The 25,957-nt window shown below is 50.2% G+C and overlaps 1 protein-coding gene across 1 annotated transcript in view; it reads left to right on the top strand.

Moving 5' to 3' along the window:
* Window positions 1-24,760, top strand: part of LOC144733718 (von Willebrand factor A domain-containing protein 5A-like) — a 76,858-nt gene extending 52,098 nt beyond the window's left edge. The window contains exons 7-18 of the mRNA XM_078615744.1: window positions 1,401-1,561; window positions 5,317-5,405; window positions 5,889-6,033; window positions 7,725-7,804; window positions 12,364-12,478; window positions 13,606-13,764; window positions 14,074-14,186; window positions 15,271-15,557; window positions 16,716-16,924; window positions 18,508-18,514; window positions 23,818-24,011; window positions 24,596-24,760. Coding sequence (XP_078471870.1) covers window positions 1,401-1,561; window positions 5,317-5,405; window positions 5,889-6,033; window positions 7,725-7,804; window positions 12,364-12,478; window positions 13,606-13,764; window positions 14,074-14,186; window positions 15,271-15,557; window positions 16,716-16,924; window positions 18,508-18,514; window positions 23,818-24,011; window positions 24,596-24,760 — 1,724 coding nt within the window. The remainder of the gene's footprint in view (window positions 1-1,400; window positions 1,562-5,316; window positions 5,406-5,888; window positions 6,034-7,724; window positions 7,805-12,363; window positions 12,479-13,605; window positions 13,765-14,073; window positions 14,187-15,270; window positions 15,558-16,715; window positions 16,925-18,507; window positions 18,515-23,817; window positions 24,012-24,595) is intronic.
* The last annotated feature ends 1,197 nt before the right edge of the window (window positions 24,761-25,957 follow it).

Genomic DNA, 25,957 nt, shown 5'->3' with positions numbered 1-25,957 from the left:
CATCACCACGAACACGCCCTCCTTCTTCGGTTGCCCGGGTTTCAAAGGCACGTTGACTTGCCATCCGAAGGAAAGCACATGTCTCAGGGCCCGGGCTCCTGCAGCCCAGCGTCACCTGGCGAATGGGTAATGTGATGGTGCACAGCTTGGCCATCCGCTCCTGGATGTCCTTGTATGTAGGGGGGCATCTTGAAGACCACCCCTCCACCCCCCCACGCTGCAGGGGAATACAGCGGCTCAAGAGCGACGTACCAGTCGCCCACCATCAGCCCCTGGGCCACGGCTGCAAAAAGGCCACTCTCTCTGCCTCCAAAAAGAACACGGGCCTTGCCGTTTCATTTTGGAGGTGAACTCGATCGTAGTTTCTTGGGATTACGGACGCAAGGGCGTCGACGTAGGTATCGATGGAGGCGTCGACCGAGGCCTGGCAGTGGACGCCATGGCAGTGTGATGGCCGCTGCTGGTGCCAGCCGCTCCCGACGGCCCTGGTCCGTCTGCCGCTGTTCGGTGCTGTGCATGGGCGGGGTGGGGCTCGAGGCAAGAGGGCCTGAGCGACTGGCAGAGGCGACACGTGCATGTGAGACACCATCGTGAAGGAGGGGGAAAGAGATGATGGCTGTGTGAGAAGGCAAAAGAGGCACCAGTTATAAAGTGTTGAAAATTATAACGAAATCACAGCACGGAAAGGCACGCGGGGCACACAACGCAGCTGCGGAGGGCAGCACAGCAGAGGGCAACTGGGGACAGGTTGGACTGGTCGGTGCCAGGACACCACACACGGCTCTTAGCAAAGGAAATATAACACACACAAATATAAGCTGATGATGACAAAAGCCAGCACCACAAATCACCAAGGAGTAGTGCGATGAAAGACCGTTCACTCGATACAAATGTGAGACGCAAAACGAGCGAGAGAAAAACACTGGGACGTTTGAAATTTTCACGATTTTGCACAAGCTCTGAAAAAACACGACGCCCCCCCCCCCTTCTCTATCCCTCCCCCCTGTCTCCCCCACCTCTCCTTCGCTCCCTCCCCTTCCTCGTCTCTCTCCCCCTCCCCTTCTCACCTCCCCTTCTCCCCCTCCCCTTCTACCCCCTCCCCTTCTCTCCTCCTCCCCTCTCTTCTATCCCCTCCTCCCCGTCGCTCCCCCCTCCGATTATCTCCCCCCTCCCCTTCTCCCCCTTCCCCTCCTCTTCTACGCCTCCCCTTCTCTGTCCCCTCCCCTTTCTTCCCCCCATCCCCCCTCCTTCTCCCCCCCATCCTGCCCCCCCCCCCACTTCCCCTCCTTCCCTCATCCTACCCCCTCCTGCCCCCCTCTTGCCCCACAACACTTCCCACCCTCACTTCCCCCCCTCCCCTGATCCTACCCCCTCCTCATTTTCCTCCTCCTCCCTCCCAGACTCCTCTCTGATGAGTGACACAGTGACCATGCTGAACTTCTTACCCGGCATGGGAGAGACCAAGTCCGCCAAGGGGGCGGAGGCGTTGACTCAGAAGGGGGAGTTCATCTTCCTGGTGGACTGCTCCGGCAGCATGGGATGCCGCATGGTCTACGCCAAGGTGGGCACGCTGCTGTGGGATTCTATGTGTGTGGGTCTCTGTGTAATTAATCTGTGGGTTTCTGTGTGGTGAGTCTGTGGGTCTCTGTGTGATGAGTCTGTGGGTCTGTGTGTGTGTTTGTGTAATGGGTCTGTGGGTCTCTGTGTGAGGAGTCTGTGGGTATGTGTGTGTGTGGGTCTCTGTGTAATGAGTCTATGTGTCTCTGTGTGGTGAGTATGTGGGTGTGTGTGTCTCTCTGTGTTTGAGTGGGTCTCTGGGTGATGAGTCTGTGGGTCTGTGTGTGTGTGGGTCTCCAGCAAAATACCTCGTTGGTGCCAGATGGCAACGCTGTGGTGAGCAGTGCCATGGTGGGAGGGTATATTTCGATTGGCCATTCCGCTCATGTCATTTGTAGCCATCACAGCAGCCAGATAGGGCTCTAGACAGGGGCGAGGGGCTGGTAACCCCTCCACCTTCAATCCAAGTACTACTAAGCCACACAAAAATAATTCTAATTAAACTTGTGCTGGAGGTTTCGGGGGGACAGGCATCCATGAAGTCTCTTGAACAAACCCCATTTGGCGGAGCCAGGAGATTAAATCCTTACCCTCGGGGTTCCTCCAGAAACAGTAAAAAGACACTTTGTGGGACCACGTGGAATATCCGAGTGCTCAATGCAGAGGAGGGACTGCCACTCCTCTGTCGGGAGCTGGACCAGTACCGTCTGTATATGTGTGGTATTCAGGAGGTCCGGAGGACCGGCTTTGGCTCCTGTCATTATGAGGGGTGGACAGTCCTCTACTCAGGGCAGGAGACTGCCAAACAACAGGGAGTGGCTGTTCTTCTAAACAAAACAATGAAGGGGCATGGCAGTGTGGCAGTGAGGTTTGGGAAGCTGTAAGCTCCAGGCTCCTTTGGGTTTAACTTTCCATCAAACAGAGGTGAGGAGTGGTAGTCGTGGTTACTTATGCCCCCACCGAAGATGAACATTAGTGGAGGGATGCAGGCAAGACCAATGAGTCAGATGCCTTCCATGACTTCCTGTGACAAGTGCTAGCTAAAGTGACCCCTCAGGATAGAGTCATCTTGTTGGGTGACTTTAATGCCGGAGTTGGTCATGATGCTGGCACCTGGTCTGCAGTGATTTGAAGGCATGGACCAGATCAGCTCAATAACAACGGCAGGAGGCTGCTAGATTTTTATGCAGCCCATGGGCTTGTAATTACCAACACACTGTGCCGGCATCACCACATCCACACAACATCATGGATGCATGTCGGTACCAAGCAAGAACGTCTGCTGGACAATATAGTGACGGAACAGTGGATGTGGGCCTATGTTCTTGACTCCAGGAACTACCATAGAGCTGATCTGACCACTGACCATCGACTGGTCAACTGTAAGATGCGCCTGCCATTCTTCCACTCCAATGGTGGGTGTTCACCCAGGACCCCATTCCAACCTAAGGTGGCCTGGTCTCAGCTAGCTGATGAAAGTTGCAAGCGAGAATTGCATAATAGTTTGCCGCTGGGGTTGACATTGTCCCCCACTCCTCCTGATGTCGAGGGGAAATGGGCAAGGTTTAGGATTGTGGCTAATGCAACTTCAATCGCTACTTTGTGTACACGGTCCAGACCTCCAACAGAGACCCTGGCTGACGGAGGAGGTGTTCAGGCTGGTTGACTAAAAGCGACAGGCCCACTCTCATCATCTACAGCATCCCACGTCAGAGAATGAGGAGGCTTACCACAGCCTTCGCTCGGAGGTTTGGAGATCCATGAGGCACTGCAAGGATGGGTGGTGGTCGCGGGTTGCTGAGGAGATGGAGTCTGCCTCAATGGCCCACGATTACAAATCCGTTTTTAACTCCATCAAAAAAGTAACCTGCAGGGCCACACCTATTACCATCATTAGGGGTAAAAACGGTGATCCAATCTCCGACCCCCAGTAACAGGTTTGCAGATTTGCTGAACATTTTTGTGAAGTCCTGGGGAGGGAAAATCTCTCAACCTGGAAAACATCATGGGACAAAGTGGGGATGACCCTGCTGAAGCTGCGGTTCCTCAAATATTAGGAGATGAAGTCGCCCCCTGTGAGTGGCTGGCTGAGGTGCCATTTATTGAGGAAGTACTGAAGGAGATCCAAAGTCTGAGACCAGAAAAGTCACCGGACAGAGATGATCTCCCAAGTGAAATGCTGAGGGAGGGTGGCGTTTGTGCACAGACTGCCCTACATAATAAGAGTCAGGACCACTGGAAGGGTTCCGCAGGATTGGACGGATGTCTTGGTGGTCCCCCTCTTTAAGAAGGGGGACCGCACACACCGCTTTATTGACCTGGTCAAGGCCTCTGATACCACCAGTAGGCCTGGGCTCTGGGTTGTTATTCGTGCTTATTTTGCTCACAATCATTAAGGACCTTCATGATGATGAGCAGGCCGGTTTAAACTAACAATGCGGGAGTCGGAAACCATTCTCTGTTCACCTTGGGGTTTGACAAGGATATCCTCTGACATATATTTCGACCACGTAGTTTGTGAAGCCTTCGATTGTTGTACTGGAGGAATTTACATCTGGTACAGGTACAATGGGAGGTTGATCGATGCCCAGGTGCGGTCAAGGGAAGGCTCCCTATTTGCTCAGCCATGTTATGTATGCCGATGATCTGGTAATTGCTGCTCACTCAAAGGAGGAGTTGGAGACACTGCTGCTGAACCTTGAGCTTGCCACCCTTACCATCAGCCCCACCAAAACTAAGCATCTGCCTGGGTATTTTGTACCATCTGACACTCCACCCCCACAACTCCTAATCAGTGATGGGACAGTTGTGGAGAGAGTAGAGAGTTTCCCCATACCTGGATAGTGTGCTTATGACCAGCTCCACTTTGACAGCAGAGTTCTCACTCAGAATTAATCGAGCAGCATTATATTTTCATCGTTTGCGTAATGCTGTGTGGGAGCTACCTGGTCTGTCACTCCACAGGAAGCTTCAGGTCTTCTCAGCCACAGTGATGCCCTCCTTTCTCTATGCTTGCGAAACGTGTACCCACCTAATGGAACATCTTCACCGGTTATAAACATTTAGCCTGGCCTGCGTATGATCCATAGGCAGGCCTATGATCCATAGGCAGGCCATAGGCAAGCCGGTGCGTCACGGGCTAGAGGAGAGATGGGAGTGATGAGAGAGGACATGGAGCTGAGTGGACTTACCAATGACTGTTACCAGTGTTGTCAAGATCAGCCTCTGTGGAGGAGGTGCGTGAAGGACGCTACTGGGCAGTTGGAGGTAGTCGCCCTCCAATAACAACGGAGGGGGGAGGAGCGACGCTCAAAACAACGAGCGGAGTGCCGGGTGGCTAAAACATAGCAAGTTGGCACAGTAGGGTGCACCGGTGGTACATCGGGCAGTCATCTCAGTCAGTCGACCCATGGCACCTGGATCTTCCCCGTAACCTCCTGCCGGCGGGCATTCGTCACTTCACATGGCCTTAACATGCACATAGCCTGGCACAGGCGCCGTTATGACGTCACCGCCACTTAGTGGCAAATGACGGATATGTTGTGTGTGGTGAGTATGTGGGTCTCTGTGTGGCGAGTCTGTGGTGAGTCTGCGGGTCTGTGTGTGTGTGGTGAGTCTGTGGGTCTCTGTGTGGTGAGTCTGTGGGTCTATGTGTGGTGAGTCTGCGGGTCTCTGTGTGTGTGGTGAGTCTGTGGGTCTCTGTGTATGAATGTTCATATCATGCTTCCCCCATGTTAATGTCATGCTTCCCCCATGCAGGAGACGTTGATGCTGCTGCTGAAGAGTCTGCCTCTCGGCTGCTTCTTCAACGTCTACGCATTCGGAAGCAGCTACAACAGCTTGTTCCCGTGAGCCTCCACCCCTAGCCTCTCCCCAGCCCTAAACACCCAACCCCTGGCACCCAGCCCCTATGGAGGTGGGAGGAAGTGGACGGAGTGGAGGAGAGAATGGAGGAAGGGAGTGGAGGTTTAAGAGGGAGTGGAGGGAGGTGTGAGGGGCTGGAGGGGCGAGGGAATGAAGGGAGGAGGAGGGAGCGCAGATAGTTGGAAGGGAATTGAGGAGGGAGTGCAGGGGGGAGGGAGGTGGCAAGGAGTGGAGCTGGGAGGGAGTGGAGGGAGAGGGAAGGAGTGGAGGTGGGAGGGATTGGAGGGAGAGGGAGGCAATGAGAGAGAGAGTGGAGGGGGGGAGGGAGTAAAGGGGGGATGGAGTGGATGGAGAGGGAGGCATTGAGATGGGAAGCGGGGACTGCCCTTGCCACGGTGACGAGCAGACGTCTCCATCCCGCTTTTGTACCCCCCCACCCCTGTGTGTGCCCCCCTGCCTTTTTCCAGGGAGAGCCGCGAGTACTTGCAGGCGAGCATGGCGGAGGCGCTGAAGCTCGTCAAGGAAATGAGCGCCAACTTGGGGGGCACCAATATCCTGAGGCCTCTCGAGGCCATCTACCGCTCGGCATGCCAGGCGGAACACCCCCGGCAGGTGAGTGACGGGGTCCGGCCAGCTACCACCCCATCGAGAGCAAGGGGGGAATGGGGGGAGTGGGGTTGGGGGAGTGGGGTTGGTGGATTGGTTTCAGTGTCTTCGAAGCCCTAACGTAGAAGTCGTTCAAAGGAACTCCTTGGATAAACCAATTTTTCAGGGGAGTTGAGCTTCATATCTCCGATAATATTTACAGTCTGAGTGTTAGTGACCATCATACTCGTAACGGCTATGGCTATCATCAGCCCCAGTGGTTTACCACTTAGTTGAGTGTTGAACAGTCAACCCTAATGATAATTCCACTAAGGTGAGTCTTGAACAGTCAACCCCCGATGGTTTCCACCAAGTTGAGTAGTGTCGTGTATAGTACTGTGCAGTGTATAGTAGTGAAAGGTAGTGTGTAGTAGTGTAGTTTTTAGTATATCATGTAGTAGTCGAGTGTACAGTGTATAGTAGTGTAGAGTGTATTGTAGTGTGTCGTAGTGTATAGTAGTAAATATTGTATCGTAGTGTATAGTGTATAGTAGGGTATAATGTATCGTAGTGTATAGAGTATCGTAGTGTAAAGTAGTGTATAACAGTGCAGTGAATAGTAGTGTAGTGTATAGTAGTGTATTGTTTCGTAGTGTAGTGTATAGTCGTGGAGTGTATAGTTGCATAGTATATAGTAGGCTATAGTAGTGTAGTGAATAGTGTATTAGTGTAGTGTATACTAGTGTACTTTATAGTAGTGTAATGAGCGACTTCCGCAACATGTCGTGTAGAGGGTACTCTCTTCTTTATTCACATTCGGGCACACCAAGTCCAACCTTATCCTCTTCATTCTCCGAGAACACACGTAGATATTTGCATCCCTACAGGCTACACTTAGTCGATCCTACAGCGTGGTTCCATCCGCCCACTCCCTGCCTCGCTGCTGGTTGAAAGCACGCCGGCAAGGATGGTGAGACTTCGTAGGAGATCTGCCATGTGGCCGAACGACGGAGAGAGATGATGGCGAGCAGCGATGCAGTCCGGACCCAAGGTTCCCCACACCGACCACGAGTCCTCCTGCGCCTCCACTTATATTGCGGCAGGCGCGGCTAGGCTCCGCCTCCGGCCACGTCCTCTCGTGGAACCTTCTAGCCGGTTCCCGGAGTATCTCGGCCAGCCCGTCCTTTACCTTTGGCCCAGATACCTCTCCCTTTGGGATTGGATGATGTTTATCGTGGTGCCTGTACCCGTGCTTACCTTTTCCAACTGGTAGATGTCACTATGTCATTACATCAGTATAGTTGTGTATGCTAGTGTTGTGTATAGTCGTGTACAGTGGATAATAGTGTAGTGTATAGTAGTGCAGTGTATACTAGTGCAGTGTATAGTAGTGTAGTGTATAGTAGTGTGTTGTGTATAGTAGTGTATAGTGTAGTGTATATTAGCGTATTGTAGTGTATTGTATCATAGTGTAGTGTATAGTAGTGTAGTGTATAGTAGTGAGGTTGTGCTGTCATAGTTGACAGTGTTGTGATGTGATAGTTTATGTTGCTGTGATGATGTGATTTCATAGTTGATGGTGTTGTGTTGTGATGTCATAGTTAACAGTGTTGTGATGTCATAGTTCATGGTGTTGTGATGTTGTTTATGTCATAGTTCATGGTGTTGTGATGTTGTGATGTCATAGTTGACGGTGTTGTGATGTTGTCATGTCATAGTTGATGGTGCTGACCGATGGGGAAGTGTCCAACACCCGTGACGTCATCAGCCTGGTGAAGAAGAATGCAAACAACCATCGGTTAGACTCACTACTCACTAGTTCACTCACTAGTTAACTTACTAGTCAACTCACTCAAAAGCTAACTCACTCGTTCACTCACTAGTTTTATGACCAACTAGTTCACTCACTAGTTAGCTGAATAGAACACTCACTCAGCTACTCACTCAGCTACTCACTCAACCACTCATTCAGCTACTCACTCACTCAGCTGCTCACTCACGAGTTCACTCACTCACTTGTTCACTCACTCAGCTACACACTCACTCAGCTATTCACTCAACTGCCAACTCGGCTACTCACTCAGCTACTTACGCAGCTACTCACTCAACTACTCACTCAGCTACTCAATTACTCAGTTACTCACTCACTCAGCTCCTCACTCAACTACTTACTCACTCAGCTACTGACTCAGCTATGCGCTCACGAGTTAACTCACTCAGCACCTCACTCACTCAGCTGATCACTCAATCATCAACTCACTCACTAGTTCACTCACTAAGCTACTCACTCAGCTACTTACTTACTCAGCTACTCACTCACTCAGCTACTCAATTATCAACTTCTCACTCAGCTACTCACTCACTAGTTCACTCACTCAGTTACTCGCTCAGGTACTCACGCAGCTACTCACTCACTAGATCACTCACTCAGTTATTCACTCACTCAGCTACTCACTCAATCGTTCAATCACTTTCTTGTTCACTCACTCAGCTCCTCACTCAGCTACTAACTCGGATACTCACTCAGCTGCTCACTTACTAGTTCACTGTGGTGTGTAGTAGTAAACATCACCACTGGGGAGACAAAGACGGCCGGGCGTGGTGCTGGCCACCCACCTCGTTTGCAACAGTACCGGCCTTCATAGGGGCTACTACTCTCCACTAACAGCACTTGCCCAAACAGACTGTTAGAGGCTACACAGGGGATATTTATTCTCTGTGTGTATAGGTACTCGCTAACAGCAATTGCCCCTACAGTCTGTTAGAGGCTACACTGGAGATTCGTGTTTGTGTGTGTCTGTGTGTCTGTTTCCAGCAAAACAACCCCCTACCTCCTCGGTGGTGCTGGACAGGAACGCTGTGGTGAGCAATGCCATGGGGGGGAGAACCAATTTAAATTGGCCATTTCCCTCATGGCATCTGTAGCCACCACAGCAGCTAAAAGGGCCTCTGAACGGGTACGAGGGGCTGCTAACCCCGCCACCTTCAAATAAATTACCATGATACCACGAACAAAAAAGATTAAACGAAGCTTGTGCCGGAGGCCCCGGGGGGACAGGCGTTTACGAGGTCTCCTGGCCAAACCCCATTTGGCAGAGCCAATATATTGAATCCTTACCCTCGGGGTTCCTCCTGAAACAGCAAAAAAACACTGCAGGTGGCCACGTAGAATGTTGGAATAATCACTGTGGAGAATAGGCTGCCGTTCCTCTGTCGGAAGTTACACCAGTGCCGCCTGAATCTCTGCGATATTCAGGAGGTATGGTGGACTGGCTCCGATTTCAGCCACCATGAGGGGTGGACAGTCCTCTACTCAGGGCAGGATACTGTCAAACAACAGGGAGTGGCTGTTCTTCTAAACAAAACAATGAAGGGGACATGGGAGCATGGCGGTGAGGTGTGGGAAGCTGAAAGTCCCAGGCTACTGTGGGCTCACCTTCAAATCAACCAGAGGTGAGTGGTGGTTTTGGTTACTGATGCCCCCACCGAAGATGAACATCAGTGGAGGGATGCAGGCAAGGCCGATGAGTCAGGTGCATTCTATGACCTCCTGTCACAGGTGCTAGCTAAAGTGGCCCTTTGGGATAGAGTAATAATGTGAGATGACTTTAATTCCCGAGTCGGTCATGATGCTGGCAACTTGGCTGTAGTGATTTGAAGGCATGGGCCAGATAAGCTCAATAACAATAGCAGGAGGTTACTCCTGCTATTGAGTAGCCTGGTTGTACGCTGGGTACAACCAAACACATCTGCTGGACATCCTTGACACCAGCACCTACCATCGCGCTGATCTGCCCAACTGACCATAGGCCTGTCATCTGTAAGATGTGCCTACCATTCTTCCAATCCTGTGGTGGGTGTACACTCAGGACCCCGTTCAAATCCACAGTAGCCTGGTTTCAGCTAGCTGATGAAAGTTGCAAGTGAGAATTTATCGCTTGCAGCTGGGGTTGGTATCGTTCCCCCCTGCCTCCTGATGCCAAGGGGAAATGGGCGAGGTTTAGGACCGTGGCTCATGCAGCTGCAATAGCTGCCTTGGTACACGGTCCAAATTTCCACAGAGACCCTGGCTAACAAAAGAGATGTTCTAGCTGGCTCAGAAAAAGCGACAGGCCCACTCCCACCGTCTCCAGCATCCACGTCAGAGAATGAGGAGGCTTACTGAAGTCTTCGCTCGGAGTTTTGAGGTGCTGCAAGGATGGGTGGTGGTCATGGGTTACTTAGGAGATGGAGTCTGCCTCAGTTACCCCGTGATCACAAATCACTCTTTATCTCCATAAAAAAATAACTTGCAGCGCCACACATGTCACTATCATTAGGGGAAATGAAGGCGATCCGATCTTTTACCCCCCAAGAACAGGTTTTGCAGATTTTCTGAGCATTTCTGTAAGTTCTTGGGGGAGGGGAAATCCCTCAGCCTGGAAAACATCATTATGCAAACTGGAGATGACTCTCCTAAAGCTTCGGTTCCTCATATTGGAAGAAGTAGTCACCCGCTGTGAGTGACTGCCTGAAGTGCCATCTATTGAGGAAGTACAGAAGATAATTAAGAGTCTTAAACCAGGAAATGCGGCAAGCAGAGATGATCTCTGCCCTACATGACATCATAATAACAGTTTGGACCACTGAAAAGGTTCCGCAGGATTGGAAGGATGCCCTGGTGGCCCCCCTCTTTTAGAGTGGAGACCGCAAAGCCTGTAACAACTACAAAGACATCTCCCTCCTCAGTGTGCTGGGAAAGGCCCTGGCAATGATTATTCAACATTGCCATGCCAGGCACGCTGAGGAGAGGCTTGTGGAGACCCAATGAGGTTTCAGGCCAGGGCGGTCCTGCACAGATGCCATATTTTCTGTCCATCCGCTACAGCAGAGGCATAGAGAATTCCAACAGCACAGTCATCTAAAATGTATTGACCTGGTCAAGGTGTGTGATACCATCAGTAGGCCTGGGCTCTGGGTTGTTATTTTTGCTTTCGGAGTCCCTGACTCTCTGATCACAATCATTAAGAACCTTCATGATGGTGGGCAGGCCCGGATAAAACTACGTGGTCGGGAGTTGGACCTGTTCCCTGTTCACCTTGGGGTGCGACAGGGATGTCATTTGGCTCTCACATTAGTGTACAGCTATTTCAACCACCTAGTTCGTGAAGTCTTTGATTGCTGTACCGGAGGAATTTCCATCTTGTACACATAAAATGAGAGGCTGATCGATGGCTTCCTATTGGTCAACCATGTTATGTATGCTGATGATTTGGTGATTGCTGCTCACTCAGAGGAAGAGTTGGAGGCGCTGCTGCTGAACCTGAAGCAGGCCACTATGAGGTGGGGCCTTACCATCAGCGCCACCAAAACTAAGCACATGCCTGGTTATTTTGTGCTATCAAACACTCCACCCCCAAAACTCCCAATTGGTGATGTGGACAGAGTGGAGAGTTTTCCATACCTGGACAGTGTGCTTATGACCGACTCCGGCTTGACAGCAGAGGTCTCAAGCCGAATCAGCCAAGTGACAATATATTTAAAACAGCTGCGTAACGCTGTGTGGAAGCTACTTGGTTTGTCGCGCGAGAAGTTTTGTGTCTTTTCAGCTAAAGTCAAGCCCTCCATTCTTTATGCTTGCAAAACGTGGACTCCCCTAATTGAACATCTTCATTGATTGGAAACATTTATGCTGGCCTGCCTACGATCCATCCTGGGTTTAACCAGGCTGGTTTGTGTGAAGAGCTCACAAATCCTTTAAATATCTGGACAAATTTTCATCAGTGAGCTCCTCCGGCAAGCAAGGCTGCATTAGCTGGGTCATGTAGCCCGCATGCCCAGCCACCGCGTGCCTAAACAGCTTTTGTTCGATCGGTTAGAGAGTGCCAAACGGGCGTGGCACGGGCTCGAGAAGAGATGGAGTGATGTGGTACGGGAGGATGTGGAGCTGAGTGGACTTGCCAATGACTGGTACCAGCGGTGTTAAGATCGGCCTCTGTGGAGGAGGCTCGTGAAGGACGCTATTGGGCAGTTGGAGGCAGTCGCCCTCCAACAACAACGGAGGGCGGAGGAACGATGCTCACAACAACGAGTGGAGCACCGGGTGGCTAAAGCACAGCAAGTTGGCACAGTAGGGAGCAGAGGTGGTGCATCATCCAGTCATCTCAGTCTGTCGGCCCGTGGCACCTGGGTATGTCCCGTGACCTCCTGCCAGCGGGCGTTCAACACTTCACGTGGCCTCAACGTGCACATAGCCTGGCACAAGTGCCGTGGTGACGTCACCACCACTTCGTGGCGAATTGCGGTTGTTGTGTATATATGTGTGTCTGTGTGTGTCTGTATTTGTCTGTGTGTCTCTGTATGTTTTTGTGTCTGTAGCTGCTTCTCCTTTGGAATCGGTGACGGTGCCTCCACGGAGCTGATCAAGGGGATCGCCGCCAGTGGAGGAGGGACGGCCGAGTTCATCACCGGCAAGGAGCGCCTCCAGGGCAAGGTGAGCGCCGTGCACCCCTAGCTCCGCTCAGACTGAAAATCGCCAACACGGAGACCCCACAGCTGAGACAGTGCCACTCGGACGCCCGGGGTCTGGGCGTTTCTCTCTGTCTCTGTCTTCTGTCTCTCTGGCTGTCTGTCTCTGTGTATCTCTGTCTTTGTATCAATCAGTCGTTTTCTCTGTCTCTGTCTGTTTCTGTGTCTGTTTATCTTTCTGGCTGTCTGTCACTCTGTGTATTTGTCTCTCTCCGTATCTGTTTTTCTTTGTGTCTCTGTCTTTATCTGTCTATTGTTGTGTCTCTCTCTGTCTCTGTCTGTGTCTCTCTGTCTCTGTGTATCTGTCTTTGTCACTGTGTTTCTCTCTGCCTCTCTCTGGCTGTCTGTCTCTGTGTCTGTTTGTCTTGGTATCTCTCTGTGTCTCTGTCTCTTTGTCACTAAGTCTGTCTGTCTCTTTCTCTATCTCTCTCTATGGCTCTGTCTCTCTCTATGTCTCTCTCTCTGTCTCTCTCCTTGTCTGCCTCTCTCCGTGTTTCTCTGTCTTTGTATCAATCAGTCGTTTTCTCTGTGTCTCTCTGTCGCTGTGTCTATGTGTCCCTCTCTGTCTCTGTATTTCTCTCTCTCTCTCTCTCTCTGTGTGTCTCTGTGTTTCTAATTCTTTCGACCTAGGGGAGACCCAGGGCCGGTTCAGTTTGGTTCTCGCTCACGGCCAATACCAGTGACCATTTTCGGAACCTCCGTCTCCCTCCCTATCCCATGCTCTCTCTTCTTCTCCTCCCCCCACCCTCCTCTGCCTCTACCTGTCGTTACCTCTCACTCCCTCTTCCCACCTCTCTCTCCCTCTCAGTCGTGCTCTGTGCATCTCTCTCAATCTCCCTCCCTCCATCTCCCTCCCTCTATCTCCCTCTCACTCCATCTCCCCACCACTCGGTCCATCTCCCCTTCTCCCTCTACTTGTCTCGCCATCTCCCGTCCTATCCCTCTGTATCCCTCTCCCTCCCTCCCCCTCTCCCTCCTTCCCCCTCTTCCTCCCTCCCTCCCTTCCTCCCTCACTCCTTTACTTGTCTTTTCCTCTCCCTCCCCTCCTCTATCTCCCTCACTCTGTCTGCATCTCCGTACCCACCACCCCAGGTGCTGAAGGCCTTGAAGTGCGCTCTCCAGCCCACGCTGACCTCCGTTTCGCTCTCCTGGAGCCTCCCCCCGGGCCTGTCGGCCGTCGTGGTGCCCGAGATGCCACGCAGCATCTTCCTGGGCGAGCGAACCATCCTCTACGCACAGCTCGCTGGCACCGTGAGACCACACGCAACACGCGGGGACGTGGGAAGTCTAGAGTGAGACTCGGGGTGACTGGGTCTCTGGGTGAGAGTGAGACTCGGGGGACCGGGTCTCTGGGTCAGAGTGAGACTCGGGGTTACCAGGTCTCTGAGTCAGAGTGAGACTTGGGGTGACCGGGTCTCTGGGTTAGAGTGAGACTCGGGGTGACCGGGTCTCTGGGTCAGAGTGAGACTCAGGGTGACTGGGTCTCTGGCTCAGAATGAGGCTCAGGGAGGGACTGAGTCTCAGGGTCAGACTCGCGGACTGAGCCTCTCATCTCTGCAGGCTCTGGCTGCCCCATGGCAGGGCGAGGCAGTGCTCAAGTACTCCCTATGTGGGAATTCCATGGAGAACCGGGTTCCCATCACCAGCCAGACCGCCAACCCCGACGATTCCCGGTACGTAGCTCCCCTCATTCACCCACCTGCTCGTTTACCCACCCACTGTTCACCCACCCGTTCATTCACCCACCCACTCGTTCACCCACTCACTTGTTCACCCACCCGATCATTCCCCTACTCGTTACTTCACCCACCCACTCATTAACTCACTCGCTGGTTCACACACTCACTCATCACCAATCTGCTGGTTCACCCACCTGCTCGTTCACCCACCCGTTAATTTAACCTCCCACTCGTTCACCCACCCGTCAATTCACCCAACCACTCATTCACTCACCCGCTTATTCACCCACCCACTCATTCACTTACCCACTCATTAACCCATTCATTAACCAACCTGCTCATTCACCTATGCGCTCATTCATCCACACGCTCATTCCCCCATGTTTTAGTTCATCCACCCACTCATTCACCCACTCATTCACCAACCTGCTCATTTACCCACCCGCTCATTCGCCCACCCACTCGTTCACCCACTCACTCATTCATCCACCCGCTCATTAACCCACCCGCTCGTTCACCCACCCACTCATTCTCACCCACTCATTCACCTGCTCTTGTGAATGAGACTCATCCCTGATCTCGTTATTTATTACCTGCTCTCACAAAAACCAAACTATAAACCTCCACTACCTTTAAGCTCTGCTCTCAGTTGCTGCTTTTCACAGTTTAATCTTAGTGCCATCGCTTTCATTCACGGTCTCAGGGTCAGAGTCTGGAGTGAGACCCAAGGAGGAGAACGGTATCAGGGTCAGAGTCTGGCGTGAGACTCTCACTCTCAACGGGTGACAGAAGGAGGAGACCTTAAGTCAGATTCCTTGCATGACACTCACAATTTCAAGGCGGTTTAAAAAATTACCCCGAGGTTCCCAGACGTTAGATGATGATGATGATGATTTTCAAGATCATCAATCATCGTACTGAAACCATTCACTTGATGAAGCTGGTTAGGGGAACCCAGCAACATGACAGAACCAAGGAGCAGCAGCTCAGGCAGACCCAGGGAGTGGGACTCAGGTAGCGGTTCTCAGGCTCAGAGTGAGTGAGCCTCTGCACCCCCCTCCACCGTAACCTCTCCCAGTGCCACCCTGCACTGGCTCGCAGCCAAGGCGATGATCCGCCACCTCATGTCGGGTCCCAACGCCCCCTACTCTACGCCGGCGCCGGGCGATACGGAGCAGCAGAAGAAGAATAATGAGGAGGCGGAGGCCAATTCTCGCCGGGAGCGAGTGGTGGCGCTGAGCGTGGAGTCGGGCATCGTGTCCCCCTACACGGCCTTCGTCGGAGTGGACACCGACTCCCACCAGCCACTAGGGGCCGCCATGCAGGAGCGCCCCACCCCACGCCATCACCTCTTCGATGGTTCAGGTTAGAAGCGGGGGGAGGGGGGTGGGTGGCTTTGTGTGTTCGGTCTGTGGGTCGGTGGTTCTGTCAGTCAGCGTGTGGGTCAGTCAGTCTGTGGGTATGTCTATGGACATGTCAGTCGGTTGGTGTGTTTGTGGGTTTGTCAGTCGGATGGTCTGTCTGTCTGTGAGCATGTCAGTGAGTCGTTGTGCCTGTCTGTGAATATGTTAATCGGTCGGTCTGTGGGTATGTGGTATGGTTTGTCAGCGTGTCACTCAGTCAGTATGTGTGTCAGTCTGTCGATGTGGCAGTCGGTCAGTCTGTGGGTATATTAGTCAACCAGTGTGTCTGTCTGTGGGTCAGTTACTTGGTCATTGTGTCTGTCTGTGGGTAAGTCAGTTGGTGTATCTGTTTGTGGGTATGTTGGTATATCGGTATGTCTGTGGGTATGTCAGTTGGTTGGTGTGTATGTCTATGGATATGTCAGTCGGTCTGTCTGTGGGTCTGTGGTACAGTCAGTCAGCGTGTGGGTCAATAAATATGTAGGTATATATGTCAGACATTCGATGTGTCTGTCTGTGGGTCAGTTAGTCGGTTTGTCTGTGGATAAGTCAGTTGGTGTATCTGTCTGTGGGTATGTCAGTCGGTCGGGGTGTCTGTCTGTGCGCATGTCAGTCAGTCGGTGTGTCTGGGGGTATGTCAGTCGCTGTATGTCTCTCTGTCTCTCAGCCTGTGTTGTCGTTTGCCGGTCACTCAATTGCTGTGTCTGTGGATCTGCCTAGTCGGTATGATAGTGTGAAAGTCAGATGGTGTGTTAGTCGGTCAGTGTTGTAGTCGGTCAGTGTGTTAGTCACTCAATGTGTTAGGTCAGTTTTTTGGTCGGTCAATGTGTTAGTAGGTCAGTGTGTTAGTAAGTCAGTGTGTTAGTAGGTCAGTGTGTTAGTAGGTCAGTGTGTTAGTCGGTTTGTGTGTTAGTCCGTTTGTGTTAGTCAGTCGGTGTGTTAGTCGGTTTGTATGTTAGTCGGTCAGTGTGTTAGTCATTCGGTGTGTTAGTCGGTTTGTGTGTTAGTCGGTTGGTATTTTAGTTGGTCGGTATGTTAGTCAGTCAGTCTGTTGGTCGGTGTTTTATTAGTTCAGTGTTTCATTCAGTTGGTGAGGATGACGCGGTGATTTTTTTTGCAGCGCCAATGCACTTCGAATTAATGGATCCTCCAAGATCCACTACATGTGCGTACCACATACACACACATACACACAGATATACACACACAGCGACATGCACAAATACACACACAGTGACACACACAATACACACAGAGCGACACGCACAGATACACATACACAGCGACAAGCACAGATACAAAGACAAACAGCAAGTGCTGTTAGTTTCAGTTTATTTGGTATAGCCATGTGAACCATTCGGCTCTTGAATCGCGTACAACCGCAACAAAACAAAAACATGAACAAGAAAACATCTTAAAGTGACTATGCGAAAACAGAAAAATCCAGGAAAAAACTGCAAAGTCTTCCAGAAAAAGCACCGTACACTAACGCTGTGCAAAAATCCCAGTGGGATGCAAGTCAAACAACAACCACAAGACAACTTAGATTAAAGCCATCAGTCTAACTCCGTACTACAACAAACAAAACATGGCCAAACCAAAAAACTTTTCGAAGTCACCAAAATAAAGCTATAAGCAATGTAACAGTGATCATAGGAACTGTGACCGAATTTTCATAATTAACGACAGAAACAACATGTACCACAAAACCCCGTAGCCATAGCTGGCTGCATGAGTCACTCCACAACAGCAGGAGCATCAGTAGGAGTATCAACATTTTTCAATGCACCTTTAAGATCAGCACACTAAATGAAAACACAAGATCATACTTTGCAGCGGTCATCCGGAGCGAAAACATGTGATTTTAGGCCACTGAATAGCAGTGGAAGCTAGGGGTGTAAAACTCCTCTAGAGCAGTTTTGAGTGAAGATCTCATAGGTAGTGATTCAAGTTGCAGTTTATTGGCAATAGCATTCCAGACCCTGGGGGCATCAATAGCAAAGGCCCTTCCTCCAGTATTTGTACGGCAATAAGGAATGTGAAGCTGGTAAATGAGCGAAGACCTTAGGTCACATTTGTTCTTCGAAACAGCAGGTAGTCGACGGATTTTTTTATAAGTACATCGTGAAAAAATAACATCTGGTGCACAAGCAGTCGAACATTAAGAGATGTTAAGTTTGACCCAATGTAGAGATCACAGTGGTGAGTCCTATATCGGCAGTTCAATGCAAATCTTAAGGCCGAGTGATAAATTGAGTCAAGCTTCTTAAGTACAGTACTTGGGGCTGATTTATATACGAGCACCTATAAAGGCCGGCACGGCACATAAGGGAGTTGGTGGCCAACACCATTCCCGGCCGCCTTTGTCTCCCTAGTGGCGATGTTTTCACATTGCATCAGGTACTCATTTGATGCTGAGTCGACCTAATGGAGGTCCAGGACCGGTTCAGATAGTCATCACTGGTGTTGGCCGTGAGTGGGAATCAAACCCGGGTCGCCAGGTTTGTAGCGCAACGCGCTAACCGCTAGACTACCACGGTGCCTGTACCAGGTCAGGTGAACTTTGAGGCCACGTGAAGTATCGAAAGCTCACTGACAAGAGTTCGCGGGACAGACCCAGTAGGTGCCATGGGTTGGCTGAGATGACTGGTAGATGCACCACCAGTTGTACCCTCTACTGTGCCAACTTGCTGCATTTTATCCACACGGCGCTCCACCCTCAGTTGTTGTTGGAGGGTGACTACCTCCAACTTCCCAGTAGCGTCCTTCATGAGCCTCCTCCACAGAGGCCAATCTTGACATCGCTGCTACCAGTCGTCGGGAAGTCCACTCGGCTCCACATCCTGCCATTCCGCATCAGTCCATCCCTTCTCAGGCCATGCTCCTTTAGCCCCCTCTATGCGGCCAAACAGCTACTGCGTGGGCATGCGGTGGCTGGGCATGCGGGCTACATGACCCAGCCAATGTAGCCTTGCCTGCGAGAGGAGCTTACTGATGGGAATGTGTCTAGATCTTTCGAGGATTTGTGAGCTCCTGACACAATCCAGCCTGGTTAAAACCAGGATGGTTCAGAGGCAGGCCAGCCTAAATATTTGTAACTAGCGCAGATGTTCCATAAGAGCATAGAGAAGGGAGGGCATGACTGTGGCCGAGAAGACCCGACGCTTTGTGTGGTGCGACAGATCAGGTAGCTTCCACACAGCATTACGCAGCCGATGAAAGGATAATGCCGCCCGACTGATTCAGAGTGAGATGTCTGCTGTAAAACCGGAGCTGGTCATAACATTCCTCTGGTACAGCCATGGAAAGCTTCTCGAAGTACGTGGTGAAAGATTATGTTCAATTTTGTGGGAGCCAGAGCACATCCTTTTCGCACTCCAAGGTGAACAGGGAATGGCTCGAACTCCTGCCCACATAGCTTTACCCGGGCCTGCCCAACATCATGAATGCCCTTAATGATTGTGAGCAGGGAGTCAGGGACTCTGAAAGAACGAAGAAAAACCCCGAGCCCTGGCCTGTTGATTATATCATAGGCCTTGACCAGGTCAACAAAGCAGAGATATTGATCTTGTAAGAATTCCCTACACCTTTGCTGTAGCAGAAAGATAGAGAATATGGCATGTGTGCAGGAGTGCCCTGGTCTGAAACCACATTGGGGCTCCACAAGCCTCTCCTCAGCATGCCTGGCAGGACGATTTTGAATAATCCTTGCCAGGACCTTTCCTGGTACACTGAGAAGAGAGATGCCCCTGTAGTTGTTACATTCTGCGTGGTCTCCCTTCTTAAAGAGGGAGACCACTAGGGCATCTTTCCAATCCTGCAGAACCCGTCCTGTGGTCCAAAAATGTGATCAAATTAAGTCTGGCAGTCAGCACACAGATGCCACCCTCTCTCAGAATTTCACTTGGGAGATCGTCTCTGGCCGTTGCCTTTCCTGATCTCAGACTTTGGATCGCGCCTCTCACTTCCTCCATGGATGGCACCTCAGCCAATCATTCAGAACGGGTCGTTACTTCTGCCAATATATGAGGCACCGCAGCCCTAGCAGGGTCGTCCCCACTTTTCCCTATGATGTTGTCTGGGCTGAGGGCATTACCCTCCTCCAAGACCTCACAAGGATGCTCTGCAAACCTGCAGGTCTGTTCCTGGGTGTCAAATAATGGATTACCGCTCTTTCCCTTAAGGATGGTGATAGGTGAGGCACTGGAAGTTACTTTTTTTCATGGAGTTGAATAGTGATTTGTGATTGCGGGCTACTAAGGCAGATTCCATCTCCTCAGTAACCCGCGCCCACCACTCATCATTGCAGCATTGCATGGCTCTCCAAATCTCCGGGCCAAGACTGCGATAAGCCTCCTCATTCTCCGATGCTGGATGTTGTCATTATTTCTCAACCAGCAGAAACACCTCCACCTTCAGCCAGGGTCTCCGGGGAGGTCTGGACCGCAAACCTAATGCAGCCATTGCAGCTCCATGAGCCACAGTCCTGAACCTCACCAATTTCCCCTCAGCATCAGCAGGATGCTGATGTGATGTTAAAATTCCTGCTTGCCACTATCCTCAGCTCGCTGAGACCAGGCCACTGTGGGTGTGAATGGGGTCCTAGATGGACGCCTACCACAGGAGTGGAAGAATGGCAGACACCTTACAGATGACAAGTCGATGTTCAGTGGGCAGATCAGCTCCACGGTAGGTCCTGGTGCCAAGGACATGGGCCGGCATCTGCTGTTCCATCACTATATAGTCCAGCAGATGTTCTTGCTTGGACCTGGCGTGCATCCGTGATGTTGTGTGGATGCACCTATGCAGTTGGTAATTACGATCCCATGGGCTGCACAGAAGTCTAGCAGCCTACCATTTTTATTTAGCTGATCTGACTCATGACTTCCAATCACTCCAACCCAGGCGTCTGCATCATGACCAACTCGGGCATTTAAGTCACCCAACAGGATGACTATTCCGAGGAACCACTTTAGCCAGCACCTGGGACAGGAACTTATAGAAGGCGTTTGACTCATCGGACTTGTCTGCATCCCTCCACTGATGTTCATCTTCGATGGGGGCATAAGCAACCACCACCATTCCTCACCTCTTGTTGATGTGGAGGCGAGCCCACAGTAGCCTGGGGCTTACAGTTTCCTGCAGCTCACCACCACACTCCCACACTCCCATTCATTATTTTATTCAAAAGAAGTGCCACTTCCTGCTGTTTGGAAGTTTCCTGCCCCAAGTGGAGAATTGTCCACCCCTCATGATGACTGGAGTCATAACTGGTCCACCGGACCTTCTGTATTACACAAGAGGTGCAGGCGGTACAGGTCCATCTCCCGGCAGAGGAGTGGCAGCCTCTCCTCCACAATGAGTGTCCGAACATTCCACCTGGCCAATGTCAGTGTTCTCCTGTTCCTGGAGAAACCCTCGGAGGAAGGGAGGGGGGGTTAATTCTCCTGGCGCTGCCAGGTGGAGTTTGGCCAGAAGGCATCACGGACACCTGGTCTCTAGCACGAGATTATTTCGGTGTTTCCACCGTGGTGCTTGGTAGACAAAGTGCCTGGTGGAGGGGTTACCAGCCCCTCGCACGCACTGATCCATCTACCTACACACCTCCCCACTCACACCACCACGGCACACACGCACACCACCTGTGCCGCACTGTACACACTCTAGTGCACGACCCAATGTGCTATACAAACCATAATGCACGATAGACTACAGTATACCAGACTTTACAGTACACACAATACAGTACACACTACATTACATAACTATAAAGTACATACCTTACAGTTCAGCACACTACAGTACAGCACACTACAGTACACACATTACACCACGCTACAGTACACCCCACCTACAGTACCCTCAAGCTACAGTGCACGCAATACAGTACACAACTCTACTGTACACCCACTGCAGTACACCACTCTACAGTACACCAAGCTACAGTATACACACTACAGTACATCACGCTACAATACACCATGCTACAATACACCATGCTACAGCACACCCCACGCAACAGTACACCAGGCAACAGTACACCCCACGTGACAGTACACCTCACGCTACGGTTACCATGCTAATTATAAACATACAAAAACAAGAACACGCACACAGACACAAATAATACACAGACACTAATAATTATACACATACACTAATAATACACATACACTAATAATACACATACACTAATAATACACAGGCAATAATAATAATACAGAAACGAATAATACACAGACACTAATAATGCACATACACTAGTAATACACATACACTAGTAATACAATACACTAATAATAAACAGACACAAATAATACACAGACACTAGAAATACAATACACTAATAATAAACAGATACTAGTAATACAATACACTAATAATACACGTACACTAGTAATACACATACACTAGTAATACAATACACTAATAATACACAGACACTAGTAATACAATACACTAATAATACACATACACTAATAATACACATACACTAGTAATACAATACACTAATAATACACAGACACTAGTAATACAATACACTAATAATACACATACACTAATAATACACATACACTAGTAATACAATACACTAATAATAAACAGACACAAATAATACACAGACACTAGTAATATAATACACTAATAATAAACAGACACTAATAATTCACAGACAATAATAATTCACAGACACTAATAATACAGATACACTAATAATACAGATACAAATAACACGCAAACACTAATAATACACAGACAGTAATACACTAATAATACAGTGGCTAAATTCCAGCTTCTGAAAATGTCAGTTCTTCAATTCCAGTTCCTGAGAATTTCAGTGGCTAATTTCCAGCTCCTGAAAATTTCAGTGCCTAAATTCCAGCTCCTAAGAATTCCAGTGGCTAAATTCCAGCTCCTAAGAATTTCAGTGGCTAAATTCCAGCTCTTGAGAATTTCGGTTGCTAAAATTCCATCTCCTGAGAATTTCGGTTGCTAAAATTCCATCTCCGGAGAATTTCAGTGCCTAAATTCCAGCTCCTGAGAATTTCAATGGCTAAATTCCAGCTCCGAAGAATTTCAGTGGATAAAATTCCAGCTCCTGAGAATTTCAGTGGCTAAAATTTCGGCTCCTGAAAATTTTAACGTCAAGAGTTTTATTGGGTTTGACTTTTTTTTGTTGGGGGGGGGGGGTGTTTTCTTTGCATCTTTGTAGTGAAGCAAATGAAGAGGAATCCGTTCAAAAGAATCATTGCATTCTTCAAGAAGAGCCCTCCACAGCAATATGGTTGGTTTTTTTGCAGTCCAGATGCACCCATTGATAATTTACACCTTTTCGGTGGAAACTGTGGCTTTCCCGCAAGATTTCTAATGTGGACGTTACATATTCTATGTACGTTACACACAAAGACAAAGGAAACCCATGTAGCCTTAACAGACTGTAGGGGTAGGTGCTGTTAGCGAGTAGCACCTATGACGGCCGGCACAGCACACGAGGGGATGTGTGGCCATCACCAAGCCTGGCCGCCTTTGTCTCCCTAGTGCGATGTTCACACATCGCACCAGGTACTCATTTGAGGCTGAGTCGACCTAGAGGAGGCCCAGTATTGGTTCAGATAATCGTCACAGGTGTTGGCTGTGAGCGGGAATCTAACCCGGGTGGCTAGGTTGGTAGCGCAGCGTAGCGCTAACCGCTACACTACCGCTCCCAACTCAGACAGAAACAGACACACACACAGACACACACACACAGATACACACAGAGACACACAGATACAGATACACACACAGACACACACAGACACACACAGATACACACACACAGATACACACACAGATCCACACACAGACACACACACAGACAGATACACACAGATACAAAGAAGCAACAAAGACAAAGATCCCCCGTACAGCCTGTAACAGACTGTTAGGGCAAGCGCAGCTAGCGAGCACCTATGAAGTCCGGCACCATGGCGCACGAGGGGGAGGGTGGCCAGCACCATGCCCGGCCGCCTTTGTCTCCCCATTGGCAATGTTTACTACAACACACGGCACCAGCTACTCATTTGAGGCCGAATCGACCCTAGGGAGAGGCCCAGGAACCGGTTCGGATAACACCGACACACGCGCAGACACGCACACACAACACGACACGGACGCGCGCAGACACACGACGATGCGTGACGGCAGTGCGTCTCTCCCGCTCCGCTTTGGCTACACTCTAGAATGCAAGCAATGCACAGCAATGTTGAAACTACGTGACTGCCCATACGATGTCTTCACTCCGGAGACTCCGGCCGTGCTGCCTTTCCTGGAGCTCGTCGACCTGCAGAGGGCCCACGGGGCCTGGGAGCTGTCCGCCCAGCTGGCCTCGGTAGTCCAGTCGAGCGAGGAGGCACTGCGCAAGGAAGCTCCTGCGGTGAGAGACTCCCATCACTACCACTGGCTAGTAGTGAGTGTTTCTAGTGAGACTCCCTTCAATATCACTGGCTAGTAGTGAGTGTTTCTAGTGAAAGACGCCCTTCACTCTCACTGACTAGTAGTGAGTGTTTCTAGTGAGACTCCCTTCACTATCACTGACTAGTAGTGAGTGTTTCTAGTGAGACTCCCTTCACTATCACTGACTAGTAGTGAGTGTTTCTAGTGAGACTCCCATCACTATCACTGGCTAGTAGTGAGTGTTTCTAGTGAGACTTCCTTCACTGTCACTGGCTAGTAGTGAGTGTTTCTAGTGAGACCTCCTTCACTATCACTGGCTAGTAGTGAGTGTTTCTAGTGAAACTCCCTTCACTGTCACTGGCTAGTAGTGAGTGTTTCTAGTGAGAGACTCCCTTCACTATCACTGGCTATTAGTGAGTGTTTCTAGTGAAATACTTCCTTCACTATCACTAGCTAGTAGTGAGTGTTTCTAGTGAGAGACTCCCTCACTAGAAAGGTGTCCTTGTGTGTGTGACGAAGAGTTTGTGTGTGTGACGAGGAGTTTGTGTGTGTGACGAGGTACAGGGCGTGAGCGACGAGGTGTGGGCCACGGTGGTGGCCCTGGTGTGGCTGCACGCGCTGGCCCCAGACCACCACGACGAGTGGGAGCTGCTGGCACTCAAGGCTTCGGCCTGGCTGCGCGGGCAAGGTGAGTGTGGTGAGGGTGACGAGGTGAGGGTGATGAGTTGAAGGTGATGAGGTGAGGTTTACGAAGTGACCGTGATCAGGTGAGGAGTAGGAGCTGCTGGGATTCAAGGCCTCGGCCTGGCTGTGTGTTCGAGTGTGGTGAGTGTGACGCGGTGAGCGTGACGAGGTAAGTGACAATGTTGCTGATGGTGATGTTGCTGATGATGATGTTCATGACGATGATAACGATTTTGATTTAAAGCTTTCGTGACTGCATGGATTCATATTCTTTGTTCTTTCGGTAAAGTCACGTAGAAGGGAAATAATAAAATAATAAAAATAAAACATAATACGATAAAATTCTCACGACGTTTCGGCCACAACGCAAGCAGCCGTTCTCAGGTGAAGAACAGGGCTGTCGGAAAGACAGCGTCCTAATGAACACTGCTAAGCTTGGCAGCGTATTTTAAGCTGGCTCGGAGGAGGAGAGAGCCTTGACAAAGGAGTTTGCATATCAACAGATGGATTTAGCATATTGATGACAAATGCAGATATGGGATTAGTCACTACTTGTGGAATTTGTAGGTGGTGGGGGGTCTCAAAGTTATATTATGCTAGTATATTATGTAGGATAAGCAGTGATAAAGGGAGGGAAATAGGATTAGCAGTAATACAGGGAGAGAAATTTTAATAGTAAAGAGCTGTAGCAGCCAAACCACCGCGTATCAAGCTCGTGCATTATGTGGACAACAAAAAAGGAGTTTCTAAAGAACTACAATTACCCTACTACCATACAATACACCGATGTGAAAAAACGAAATAGAAACTACATCAATATAATCAATAAACTCAATATACTCTCCAATAAGCTGAGCTACTAACAATATACATTACATATTCTTAGGTTTTTTCGGTAAAGTCACGTAGGTAAAACATCAAAATTAATGAAAATAAAATAAAATAAAACAAAAATCACGACGTTTCGGAGGCAACACAAGTCCCCGTCATCAGGTGGGACCGTCACAGCCGAATTAGCTGCATCAAGTGAGGCAATGATTCAAGATGTAATCCCTTATAAGCAAGTTGAAGGGGGGAGGAGAGGGGGGGGGCTCATCAGAATGTGGTAGCCAATGAATGGAAACGTATCGGGAGGGAGGGGGGCGGGGCTCAAAGACAGCACGGAGTGCTCAACACATGACGGCACGGAGTGCTCAACACATGAAGGGGGGAGGAGAGGGGGGGGGCTCATCAGAATGTGGT

The sequence above is a fragment of the Lampetra planeri genome, chromosome 48 (assembly GCF_965212315.1).
Source record: "Lampetra planeri chromosome 48, kcLamPlan1.2.h2, whole genome shotgun sequence".
Lineage (NCBI taxonomy): Eukaryota > Metazoa > Chordata > Hyperoartia > Petromyzontiformes > Petromyzontidae > Lampetra > Lampetra planeri.
The sequence above is the reverse complement of the archived record's forward strand: the minus strand, read 5'-3'. Positions and strand labels throughout refer to the sequence as shown.